General features: G+C 39.8%; 1 protein-coding gene across 1 annotated transcript in view; it reads left to right on the top strand.

Moving 5' to 3' along the window:
- VPS8 (VPS8 subunit of CORVET complex) overlaps positions 1-13,079 on the top strand; it is a 257,252-nt gene that overhangs the window by 225,287 nt on the left and 18,886 nt on the right. Inside the window, exon 45 of the mRNA XM_058556181.1 lies at positions 1,574-1,627. Within this exon, the coding sequence (XP_058412164.1) occupies positions 1,574-1,627 (54 nt within the window). The remainder of the gene's footprint in view (positions 1-1,573; positions 1,628-13,079) is intronic.

The following is a 13,079-nucleotide window of genomic DNA, read 5'->3' as shown; positions in this document are numbered from 1 at the left end:
GATCATATAGGTTTTTTCCCTTAATTCTATTAATGTGGCATATATTTATTGATTTGTGAATGTTGAACCATCCTTGGTATAAGTCCGACTTGATCATAGTGTATGATCATGTTGGCCTGTAATTTTCTTTTCTTGTAGTGTCCTTATCTGGCTTCGATGTCAGGGTAATGCTGACCTCCTAAAATGACTTTGGAAGTATTCCCTCTTCTTCAATTTTTTGGAAGAGTTTGAGAAGGATTGGTGTTAATTCTTCTTTAAATGTTTGGTAGGATTCACCAATGAAACTATCTGGTCTTGAGCTTTTCTTTGTTGGGAGGTTTTTGGCTACTAAGTCAACCTTCTTACTAGTTATTGCCCTGTTCAGATTTTCTGTTTCTTCATGATTCAGTCTTGGTAGGTTGTGTGTTTTAGGATCTAATTTCCCTTTGGTTTTTTCTTTGATCCTAAGTTTCTAAATATTTGGGAAATTTTCCAGAGATATTTCTGTTATTGATTTCTAATTTATTTCTGCTGTTATCAGAGAACCTTCTTTGTACGACTTAAATCCTTTTACGTTTATTGATAATTGTTTTATTGACAGAAAATAGTCTAGGTTGGTAAATGGTCCATATGCACTTGAAAAGAATATGTATTCCATTTTTTGGGTGAGTGTTCTTTAAATGTCCATCTGATCAAGTTAGTTCGTTGCATGGTGTAAGTCTTCTATATGCTTTCTAATTATCTGCCTACTTGTTCTCTCATATATCAAGAGAAAGGTATGGAAATCTCGGGCTATAAAAGCTATTTCTCCTTTCAGTTCTATCAGTTTTTGTTTTATGTACTTTTAAGCTATTAGACGCATAGACCTTTAGGATTGTTATATCCTCCTGATGAATTGACCTCTTTATTATTAGGAAATGATCTTCTTTAACCCTGGTAATAGTCTTTGCTCCGAAATCTAGTGCTATCATGGTTTATTTTTCCGATCCTTTTGCTTTTAACCTATTTGTGCCTTTATATTTAAAATAAGTTTCTTGCAGGCCACATGTAGTTGGGTCTCTCTCTTTTATCTAATCTGACAATCTCTCCCAACCCCTCAACTATTTCAAATATTTCTGTACCATCAATCTTCTCTTCCTTGAGCTAAACATCCTTTTATTATGGTTTGGCTGATACTTTTTATAAATCTTCCACTATTATTATCAAACTCTTTTGTGCATGTTTTACTTAAAAGGGATATTACATCACAAAGGATACTTTGAGTTGGCCTTTGCAAAAAAAAGCTGACTATTGCGTATTGTGTCAGTTGATTAACATTGTCAACAAAGATCTATATCTATTTGGTTCCTCACCATTTGGTTAAAACCAACCTGGACCATCTGTTTCACTTTTCTTACCCCAGTCATATTTTTATCTTGGCTAACTGCTGACTTTTGGATCTCCAGAAAGATTTCAAAGGGACTTAACAAAAAAATGTATCATTCCTCTGTTTTATCTCAGTTACACCAATTCTGGTTGAATTATTTTGAGAGTGGATCAAATAAGACTAGACCATAACTAAAAGAATATTAAAATATTTGCCCTTTTTTTCCAGGTAAAAATGTCTCCATCCTGTCATCCATCCAAAGGAGATCCTGCTGTTAGGAAGGTGAGTGAGTTTTAAAGGCAAAAATCCAGCTTCCTCCTTCAGTGTGTTTATTCTCCTCTGGTGAACAATTTTCTCAAAATGACAATGATTTTTAATCATCTTAATGCTTTCCAAGCTTCTTTCTGATTGGAGGCCTTAAGGACGTATCTCTAGACTCCCTGGGTCTTCCAGAGAAGCCAAGTGTGGGCTTGGGCCTAGCATCAGTCTCCTGGCAACTAGGAACTGTCATTGTCCTAGAATTCCCATCCTCTCTACCAGGCAGGCGTCCTAGTATCAGTGAGTGGCAGCAAGTAAAAGATATTCTAAGGAGGAGAGCTATATAGTTTTTCTTAATAATACACTTTCCCTCCAGATAGCTGTGCCTAAAAAAAACTGGCCTGAGATATTAACATTTCAGCACATACCACATGAGAAAGTCCTCAATGAACACTTGTGGGATAGAACTCTTACCCATGTCACTTCAATCCCTGACTGTAAACTTTGTGGCACAGATAGAGTGTGAGTCTTTCAACTGAGCAGTCCTCGGATGATCTCAAGAGAACCACTAAAATCCTTTTCTTTATCCAGTTGCAACAGTGCGGTTGAAACATGGTAAACAGATTGACATTTTTGCTATGTTTTCTTTTACCATTTTTATTTCTCTGATAGTTGAAGTGTCCATGGATGTAGGTTTTCTTTCCTTGCCCTTCTTTACAATTTCTTCCAGCATTCATGTCAGCGAAGGACTATAGAACAAAAATAACAACTTCCTGGCTCTGTTGACTAACAGCAGGTTCTAGCTTCAAAGCAATGTGCCAAAAATGGGTCCCTTTTCTCTGCCTTTAGAATCCTCTGAGACTTTTTCAAAAAAAAGAATAAAAACAAAATAAGTTGTCTGAAAAGCCCTACAACATGCTGCACGTGAAAATCTCTTTCTTCTGGTCAAGACAGCAAAGGCAGGCAAGACTGAGGCAATAATTGTTGCTGGTCAGAACCTTCACACCGTAACAGGAGAAGCTGGAAAGTGTGTAAGTGACTTAGTCTCACTCAGTAAACGAATGAGGACATTGGATTCCAGAGAGAAATTTTTTTGCCTAAGCTCTCAAATCAGCTATGGGACACACGTCTAAAGTAGAAGTTAAAAACATGTGCTTTGGATTCAACCGGACTTGGGTTCAAAGATTGACTCTTGTACTTATTTATCTGAATAACCTTGAATAAGTCAGCCTCTCTGTTTCCTCATCTGTAAAATGATGATGCTACCACTCAGAATTGTCCTGAAGATTAAATGAGATACTATTGAAGTGCCCAACACTGTGTTTGACACACATTAAGTACCCAGTAAATTATTGACACATAGGAAGTACTCAGTTGTTATTGAAACTAGTATTAAAACACAAGTCTCCCAACTCCTAATCACATGTCCTTTCACTTTATTATTCTACTTGTAGATTATTATTCATTCAGGAACTAGTCCTTTTACTAGATACTGAGCTAAGAAATGGACTACAGAGATGAAAAATACAGTCCTTCTTCACCAGAACCTGAGTGTTTGGTGGGAAAGGTAGACAGGTAAACTGACAATTACCATACAACTTGACACATGCCATGGAAGGTGCACAGGGTTGAGCATAGAGGGGAGGCTCTGCTTTGAAATGACTATGCTAATTTAGTACAACTCTTACATTCTTTATAGTAGAGTCCAGTGAAGAAGTTTGAGAAATGTTTAGCTGCTCCCCTACAGCCTCGTTATTAGATTATAATGAAAACAAATCCTGCCATATTTATAGATATTCATTAAATATTCATTTAGAAAATGGTTCATGCAACCTATTTTTTAAATTTTATCATGTCCCAGCTCTCTGTCATTTTAAGTGTCTGACCACTATCAGAGATGTAGCAATGTTGCAGAAGCAGGATTCTGCTACTCTTATAATCAGCATTCCTTTTTTGAGCTCTCATAATACCTTGAACTAGTCCCTGCCAAGATACTTACCTGGCTGTGTTGAAATTGCCTCTTTACTTATATGTATCCTCCATTAGACTATATGCCTCATGTGGGCAGCAAACACATCAGTCTTGTTTACTTCTGTCTCCCTAAGTGTAGAACCAAGTAATCACTCAGCTGTTGTGTGAAACAGAGATATATGAGATTCCACAGGGCTTCATGGTTCTTTATGGGAAGTGAGGGATAAAAAGAAGTTTCTGCCTGGATAACTAGAGAAAAAACAAGTGAGACATCATTGCTGTCCCAGGCTTGTATTCCCAGCATGGTCAGTTCCTTAGTGTTTGAGCTCTGTCAGCAATACCCTGAGTGCGATCAGTGTGAACCTCAGCCCCTGGTTCTTCCTTCCCTGGGGCATGTGTTTTTGTGTGTATATGTCTGTGTATGCATAGATAAGTACATCTACATATGTATTCTGGTTATCGGCCTGGAGCTACAGTCTCTCTTCCCAAAGTTGTGTTGACAGATGGAAACACCACCAGTGTCTGTTGAACACACTGACTACCAAAGTGACGTGTAAGAAACACAAAGGAGCAGTAGCGTTTTGATTTGAGCCAAAGATTCTCTGTTGACCAATAATTGAAGAAAGTGTTTGGTGACTTTGCTGTCAATATTGGCCCTGCCAATGGCTGGATTCAAGTGCCGAGGAAACGGGTCGTGTTCTGTAGGGCTCTGCGAACTTGGGATAGGTGTCTCATGTAGAGTCATCTGGCAGATTCCCTGAACATGTATACATAACATCTTTTTGCTACACAAGCGTTTTGTATTTTAGATATTGTTTTAGAAAGCTCTGGATTAGAAATATCATATATAGTATATACAGTTTGTATATAATATTTATCTTATGTATATAAAATTTCTTTTTAATGGGCTCTGACTGATTGCTTCAATAATAAAATTGGAAGATATACATGTTTTCCTAAGACTTTTTCAGTGTTTGATCATGGATGACCAGAAATTTAAAAATTAGAAGGCATTTCCCTTAGATAAAAATTGCCATAAAAGTCCATTGCAATAAACTCGCTGGAATAGACGCAATGTGGAGGGGTTGACAGTGTTTGAGGTGGATTAAAGGAGTTTAGAGAGTTAGTTTAAGGCAGCATCAAAAACCACTCAGCTATGATGCGTCTCTTCTTGACTACTAGAGAAAATCCAACCAGGAGTTTGTGGGACAAAGTGGGGACTGTTGCATGCATAATAACTAGAGAAAGCAGTTTGGTCTTATATCATGATCTCAAAAGCATGGTCACACTCTTTGAGCCATCCTCTGTTTTAGATGACCTTTCTTTGGTGGTATGTTTGCAGAAGGCTGAGGAGCCGGATTCTCTGGCTGAAGAGTATCCTTAGGCTGGTGGAACCCACTGGAAGAGTCTACAGTTGATGTTCTCCTCAGAGTGACTTCTTCCAGTTAATGGCAGAGTGGAAAGCCTTTCTGATAGTTCTTAGGGAAAGGAGAGAAGCTTAACTGAAGTTTGGTCATCAGTTAACGAGCATTTTGTTCCAGTCAGTCAATGAGGACAAACAGCTCAGCTAATCTTTCATGAGGCAAAGAGTGGGAATTTGGTGGGTTGTCCTAGGTGGCCTTGTCATAGGTAAACATGGTGGCTAAGTGAGTCTTCCCTGAGTCTTTGGGGAGGGGTGGTTTTTAAGCTATTTCCCAAAACAGGGTGGGGAGATTTCCTTAACTGTAGCTGTTTTCCAGGAGCTCAGGGCTCAGGTGAAGTTTAACATGGTCATGGGTCTGACTGCCAGGTTCTTTGCCAAGTTCTTTCCTTATTCCTCTCCATGATGGTGACCTGAAGTCCATGACCTGGGCTCTTTTGAGGTAGAGGGAGAGAATGTCAGCAGGAAGCAGTTACTAAGAGGGACAGTGAGTACCATTTGTTTGTGGTACTCACATTTCTCGCCAATAATTATGTGTATCTCTGGCGTGAAAAGTGAGACTAGCTGACAGTTTCAAAGGATCTCAGAATTCTTACCCAATATACAAATCTACTCCCCACCCATTTCTTTTGGATTAAGTGAATATTTTCTAATGTAGCATTTTGATTTCTTTAATGATTTTTTTAAATTAATAGACTTTATTTTTTAGAGCACTTTTAGGTTTACAGAAAAATGGAGCAAGAAGTACACAGTTCCCATATATTCTCCCCCACCCCAGTTTCCCCTATTATTCACATCCTGCATTTCTGTGGTACATTTATTACAATTGATGAGCCAACATTGATACATTATTATTAACTGAGGTCCATAGGTTACATTAGAGTTCACTTTTTGTGTTGTACATTCTGTGCGTGCTGACAAATGTGTAATGAAATGTGTCCACCATTACAGTATCATACAGAATAGTTTCACTGCCCCCAAAATTCCATGCTCCACCCATTCATCCTTCTGGCAACTGCTGATCTTTTTACTGTCTGCATAGTTTTGCCTTTTCTCAAAATGTCATGTAGTTGGACAGTATGTCCACCTTTTCAGATCGGCTTTTTTCATTTAGTAATATGCATTTAAGGTTCTTCCGTGTCTCCTTGTGGCTTGATAGCTCATTCCTTTTTAATGCTGAATAATATTTTATTGTCTGGATGTACTACAGTTTGTTTATCCATTCACCTAAAGGACATCTTAGTTGCTTCCAAATTTTAGCAGTTTTCAGTAAAGCTGCTATAAACATTTGTTTGGAGGTTTTTGTATGGACATGTTTTCAGCTCATTTGCGTAAATACCAAGGAGCATGACTGCTGGATCGTATGGTAAGAGTACATTTAGTTTCGTGAGAAACTGCCAAACTGTCTTCCGAAATGGCTGTACTATTTTGCATTCCCACCAGCAATGGATGAGAGTTCCTGTTTTTCTACATCCTTGTGAGCATTTGATGTTGTCAGTGTTTTGGATTTTAGCCATTCTAATAGGTGTGTAGCAGTGTCTTGTTTGAATTTGCAATTCCCTAATGACATATGATGTTCAGTATTTTTTCATATGCTTATTCACCATTTGTATTCTTTGGTGAGGTCTCTGAAGATTTTTTCACTAGTTTTTTTGAGGGTTTTTTTTTACTGGTACTCTAGGGTTTACCATATGCATCTTAACTTTTCCAGATCACCTCCTCATTTAAACTAGCTTAATTCCAGTTATGTGCAGAAATGTCCTATATAGCTCTATTCCCTTTTCCTCCTTTTTATGGTATTGTTATACATAGTACATCTATTAATGTTACAAACCCAGAAATACATTGTTATAATTATTACTTTACCATCTGTAGTCATTTCCTTAGCCCAGTAAAGCTTTGCCCCCACCCACCTCCTTTGTGCAAATATTACACTTCTATGTCGTATGGCCAACATTGCATTATATACATATTATTTTATACAATTGCTTTTTTAAATCAGTTGTGAGAAGAAGGGAAAAAATATATGCATCTATACTGTATGTTATAATTACATAATTACCTTTACCAGTTCTCTCTGTTTTGTATGTGTGGGTTTGAATTACCTTCTAGAATCACTTGCTTTTCATTAGTGACTCTGTGAACAGTGACTGATAAATTCCATTAGTATTTCTTGTAAGGTGCTGGTAACTTCTCTCAGTTTTTGTTTATTTGGGAAAGTTTTTATTTTATCCTCATTTTCAAAAGATAGCTTTACTGGATATAAGATTATTGGCTGACAATTTTTTCTTTGAACACTTCGAATATGTTATCCCACTGCCTTCTGGCCTCTGTTGTTTCTGCTGAGAAGTCAGCTCTTAATCTTACTGGGGTCCCCTTGTCAGTGACTAGCCATTTTTCTCTCGCTGCTTTCAAGACTGTCTCCTTGTCTTTGAGTTTCAGCATTTTCACTATGATGTGTTTATGGATCTCTTTACACTTATCCTGCTTGGAGTTTGTTGAGCTTCTTAGTTGTGTAGGTTATTATTTTTCAATAAATTTGGGACATTTTCAGCCATAATTTCTTCAAATATTGTTTCTTCTTCTCTCTCTCTCCCTGCATTTTTGTACTCCCATTATGCATTTGTTGTAATTTGCTGGTTGTATCCTGCATTTCTCTAAGACTATTCATTTTTCTTCATTCTCTTTTCTCCCTGTTCTTCAGTTTGCATACTGTCTATGCTCCATCTTCAACTTCACCAATTCTTTCTTCTGCCAGTTCAAATCTACTGTTGGGACCCTCTAGTGAATTTTTTATTCAGTTCTTATACTTTTCAACTCCAGAATTTCCATTTGATCCTTTTTTATCATTTTTATCTCTTTATTGATTTTCTCTATTTGGTGCAACATTGCCATCATACTTTACTTTTAAAATTATCTTCCCTTTAGTTTTTCAAGTACATTTATAATGACTACTTTGAAGTCTTTTTCTGTTAAATCTGACATCTGGCTACTCTCACAAGCAGTTTGTGTTGCTGGCTTTGTTCCAGTGTATGGTCATACTTTGCTGTTTCTTTGCATGCCTTGTAATTTTTGGTTAGAAACTGGACATTTTAGGTAATATATTGTAGAAACTCTGGGTATTGATCCCACATTCCTGGGGCTTGTTATTTGCTTGTTTATTTTTTAGTGACTGCTGGGTTATTTTAGTGAAGTTTTCCCTCCCCTCCCCCAAACACACACAGTGTTAAACCTCTGATATTGCTCCTCAGAGAGGCACAGCCTTGGATATGCCCATAGTCACCCTGGGATGGCAGTGGTATTGGTAGGGCTCTCTTTCCCCTTTTCCTTGATCACATCCAGCTGTTAAACTCCCAGTGAGTGCTCTGTTGTGTTCAGCAATGCCCTGGGGCATAAATTCCTCTACAAACTAATCCAGTCAAATTGTGACTTCTTTGAAGGAATACTTTCTGGGGTCTGTTTTCAATATTTGCTTTGACCTCCTCACCAGGGCTCCTCCCAGCCTTTGTTTTCCTCAGTTCTCTTCTGCAAAGTAGCTAGCCTGCAGTCGAGGTTGTATCTTCATTAAATCCATGAATCTCCTCCCAGTTGCCTTTTACCACAACCTCCACTGTTGTTTTTTTTTTTTTTTCCCATGAGGAAGATCAGCCATGAGCTAACATCCATGCCAATCCTCCTCTTTTTGCTGAGGAAGACTGGCCCTGAGCTAACATCTGTGCCCATCTTCCTCCAATTTATATGGGACGCCGCCAGAGCATGGCCTGACAAGCAGTGCATCAGTGTGCACCGGGGATCCAAACCCGGACCCCCAGCAGCTGAGTGCGTGTACTTAACCGCTATGCCACGGGGCCGGCCGCACCTCCACTGTTCTTAAGAGCACACTTAGGTTTGAGCTTCTCCAGACTCATTTGCAAATGAAGTCATTTCTTTTGGGAAGAGATTAGGAGCTGTCTGTTTTACTGCCTGCTTCTCCCCCAAGGAAAAATCTCTGAACCTGGGCTCTGTTGCAGGGGTAGGGACAATGGCAAGCTTCTCTCTGAATGACACCCCCACTCTAGGACTTGAAAGGGGAGCAGGGCGAGTACCTGAGGTCCTCTTGGCTTGCCTTTCCTGTTGTGGAGCCACTGCCTCAAAAGCCAGTGTAAGGGTGATCAGAGACCCAGTATTTTTCAGTGCACAGCATCCAAGGTAGAACCTCCATTCCACAAGCAGCATGTGTGTGGAAGAAAAGAGCTCCCTCCACTTCTTGACAGCACTTGCCTAGGACATAGCCTCAGCAACATGTAGCTGAAGGCAGAATGAAAAATGCTGAAGTCCTGCTTCTACTGGGAAGAAAACCCTCCAGCTGGGAGCCTGGAGGAGAGGGAGCCTGGTGTTCTCGGCCACAGCAGTCTGGAGTGGAGGCTCTACCTCACCAAGCTGGGAGGGTGGGGAAGGGAGCAATCTTGGTTCAGGTACCACAGGCTCACCTTTCTTAATGAATTTGCATAGATTTTTTTTGAATAGTTATTTCTTCATTTGCTGTTTGTCCTTAGGTAACAGTGCCCACAGTTCCTTTCCTCATTCACCTCCACCCTATCATACCACAGCTCTTCAACTACCACAATTGTGCTTCAGGGGAGGTCAAATTTAGAGCAGAATGGATCATCACTTTCCTTATTCTGGGTTCTGTTTCTGTTAATGGAACCAAAAGTACATTAACTTTTTTAGCAGCCATTTTGCATAGTCGATTCAATGAACATGTTGATAGCAAACTCTTGATTCTGTTCACACATGCTATTGATCCCATCTTATGTAAATAGTGTTGGTTTCTAGAGCCAAGTGCAGGGCTTTTCTCATATTTTGTTTCAGTTTATAACCTTTGGGAATCATGTTTTGTCATCCCATGCGTTGGCCTCTTTTATCTTTATCTAAGTCATTGATAAGATATTTGTATAGAACCAAACCAAGGACAGAGCCCTGCAGCTCATCATCAGAGACCTAGGTAGCATTATTTAATTAGTCACCATACTATGGCAATTGAGAGTTAGGGGGTGTGATTTTTCTGTTTCTTAATATAATACTCCTTCATGAACAGCTGACATGATTGTTTCCTGTGAGTAGAGTCAGATCATATGAATATCTCACTGTGAGGCTGTATGTGAGATCATGTCAGAGCCAGTGGTGGTTGTTTATGCCATTTTGTACTCTCTCAGTATATGAAAGTGAACTCCCCTATCAAAACAAGTAATGCCATCGTGTCTACCATTTCCTTGGAATTTTGGATCCTACTTCAGTTTAGAGTATTGATCGAGTTACAAATGGGCTTTCCCCCTGCAACAGTGTTTCCTGATGAAGCTTTTAGGCACTTCCTACAAGACATGGTAGGGATTTGTTTTTGTCTTCCGCATGTGTGTCAAAGCAACTAACAACCTGTTATTTTGCATTAAAACAAGTCAGTAGGCCATTTTTAATTTCACTGTGCTGAATTATCACTTATCTGTAAAGGTCATAGAATCCAAACAGCAGAGCTTTGCAGAGTTTGAGCTGTTCTAATGTATGTGATGTTTTTGAGTGGCTGATCTACTGCTACTGCAGAGTATAGCCTTCTGTCTGGACCACTGTCCCAAATCAGTTAATGTGTCCCCTGAAAGCTCACACTCCTTTCATATAGTATCAGACATGGGATTGAGTATGTTCAGGAAACAGTGAGAAATCTTCTTTGGTTAATGCAGAAGGAAAGGAAGAGAAGATGTGGTGTGGGCTGGTGCTCAGTGCAGTCTGTTCTGTCTGATAGAAGTCACTGCCTTGGGACTTTTTGTTTGTTGTTTCTACACATATCCTGGGGGCATTCTAGTTGGGATTTACATTGGTTCTTCTATTAGGACATGAATAAGTTTTCGCCTCCTGGTTTTGTAGTGAACTATCTACTAATGGTAGGTATTATTCCAGATATACCGTATCCTTAAAGGAGAGACCCCGCTCTACATGGTTAAGTCACTTAACTTTATTTATTGTCTGAGTCAGTTAAGGCTAGCTTTTTATGGTACCAACTGGGGCAGTTCACATCTCTCTCTGGCAACTTTACAGCAACATATAAGAGAAAATGAAGTTATACAGAAATTTCTTTGCAATCTTTGGAAGGAAGAAATGGTCTAATTCCAATGACCTCTCTGCGTTTCACTTTTAGCTCTGAGAAGCCTTCTTCCACATGCCAACCATCTCCTTCTCTGCTCTTCCCGTTTACTTCAATGGTGGTGTCGTTCCCCAGTCAGAATGTACCTCTGCTTCCAAAAGTCTCCTTATTGACCCCACTGCCTCTCTCTTCTGGGGCTCCAGTCCATCCTCCTCCCCCTCTTCTAGTGCTTAGAAAACTTCAGTTACTCCCTGTCACTAACAGAGTTAAGTCTGAATAGGTTTAGATTGACAGTCTAGGCTTTTGATGCATCACCAACCCACATTTTATCATCATCTTCTCTTCCTTTCCTTCTTCTTTAACCAAAGGAAATTTCTCACTGTTTCCTAAACATAACCAATCCCATGACCATATCTTTGCTCTTCTCCTCCTTTCGATAATCTGCTATGTCCTTCCTTCCCTCCCCTTGTAAGTGATGCTGCGTTTTTAGCCTCCAGTTCAAATTCTGCTTCACTCATTCAAAAAATATTTCTTGGGCACCTACTCTGCACCAGGCATGGGTCTAAGTGCAAGGGATCCTGCAGGGAACACAGCTGAGACTCTACCTTCACAGAGCTCACATGCTGGTGGCAGGGGTAGATATTAAACAAATAAAGATGGCACATCAGATTTTGATAAGGCTACGGAGAAAAAGCATGATGAGGGAGATAAAAAGGGAGATTGCTGTTTTATGCGGAGGGGTCATGGAAAGTCGATAGGTAACATTTTCTATCTGAAAAAAAGTGAAGGTACAGTCCATGTCAGCATGAGAGAAAAGAGCATTCCTGGCAGAGGGAACAGCAAATGCAGAAGTCTTAAAGCAGGAGAATGCCTGGCATGTCCCAGGAACAATGAGGAGGCCACTGTGCCTTGGCACGTAGCTTGGTAGGTATGGTAGTGAGCACTTTTGGAGGTTCTCTTCCTTCCAGTTTTCTTGTTCACTGAGAAAACAGAAGTAAGTAGAATCAATTGAGACTATGGAGGAGGTGAGAAATGTTGGAGGTTTGAAGAGACAGGTGAAGGTATGGAATAAACAGCTAGTAGTGGCAGAGTGACTAGACTAGGGAAATATCGGGGCCCCGCTTGCAGTTCATAATCGTGAGTCTTTTTAAATGTCTGTGAACTGGTCACCTCTTCCTCTGGATTCTTGTAGCCATCACTGCCCATATTGCATTTGGCACTTGGTGTACACAACCTTCTGTTACTGTTTCTGGTGTCTGGCCTGACTTGCTAACTTGTTATTGGTTGTTGTTTTTAAATGTGTTATACCCCCACTGGCTCCTCAGCTGCTTTGAGGCAACTTTCAGTATGCACACAACAGAAAAAGACAAAAATAAATGATCGAGGGCATCAGGAAAAAAAAGAAAATATACCTGAGTTCAATAATAGCTTAAAAGCATTTAGGGAGGAGGAATCTTGAATGAAAACTTTGTGTGTGTGTGTGTGTGTGTGTGTGTGTGTGTGTGTGTGTGTGTGAGGAAGATCAGCCCTGAGCTAACATCCATGCTAATCCTCCTCTTTTTGCTGAGGAAGACCAGCTCTGAGCTAACATCTATTGCCAATCCTCCTCCTTTTTTTTTCCCCAAAGCCCCAGTAGATAGTTGTATGTCATAGTTGCACATCTTTCTCGTTGCCGTATGTGGGACGCGGCCTCAGCATGGCCGGAGAAGCGGTGCATCAGTGCACACCCAGGATCTGAACCCAGGCCGCCAGTAGCGGAGCGTGTGCACTTAACCGCTAAGCCACGGGGCCGGCCCAAATGAAAACTTTTTTTAATCTTCACTGTCTAAAACAGGACAGTTTGTTGACACTGGAAATTTAAATCATTACTGTGAAAACCCACATTTGCATTGCCTTAATTTTTGTCCCACACATTCACCTTGATTCCAAGGAAAAAAAGTTTTATATGTACCCAGTATATCGATTCCTTA

Source organism: Diceros bicornis, chromosome 15 (genome assembly GCF_020826845.1).
Source record: "Diceros bicornis minor isolate mBicDic1 chromosome 15, mDicBic1.mat.cur, whole genome shotgun sequence".
Taxonomy (NCBI): domain Eukaryota; kingdom Metazoa; phylum Chordata; class Mammalia; order Perissodactyla; family Rhinocerotidae; genus Diceros; species Diceros bicornis.
This window is presented reverse-complemented; position numbering and strand designations above follow the sequence as displayed.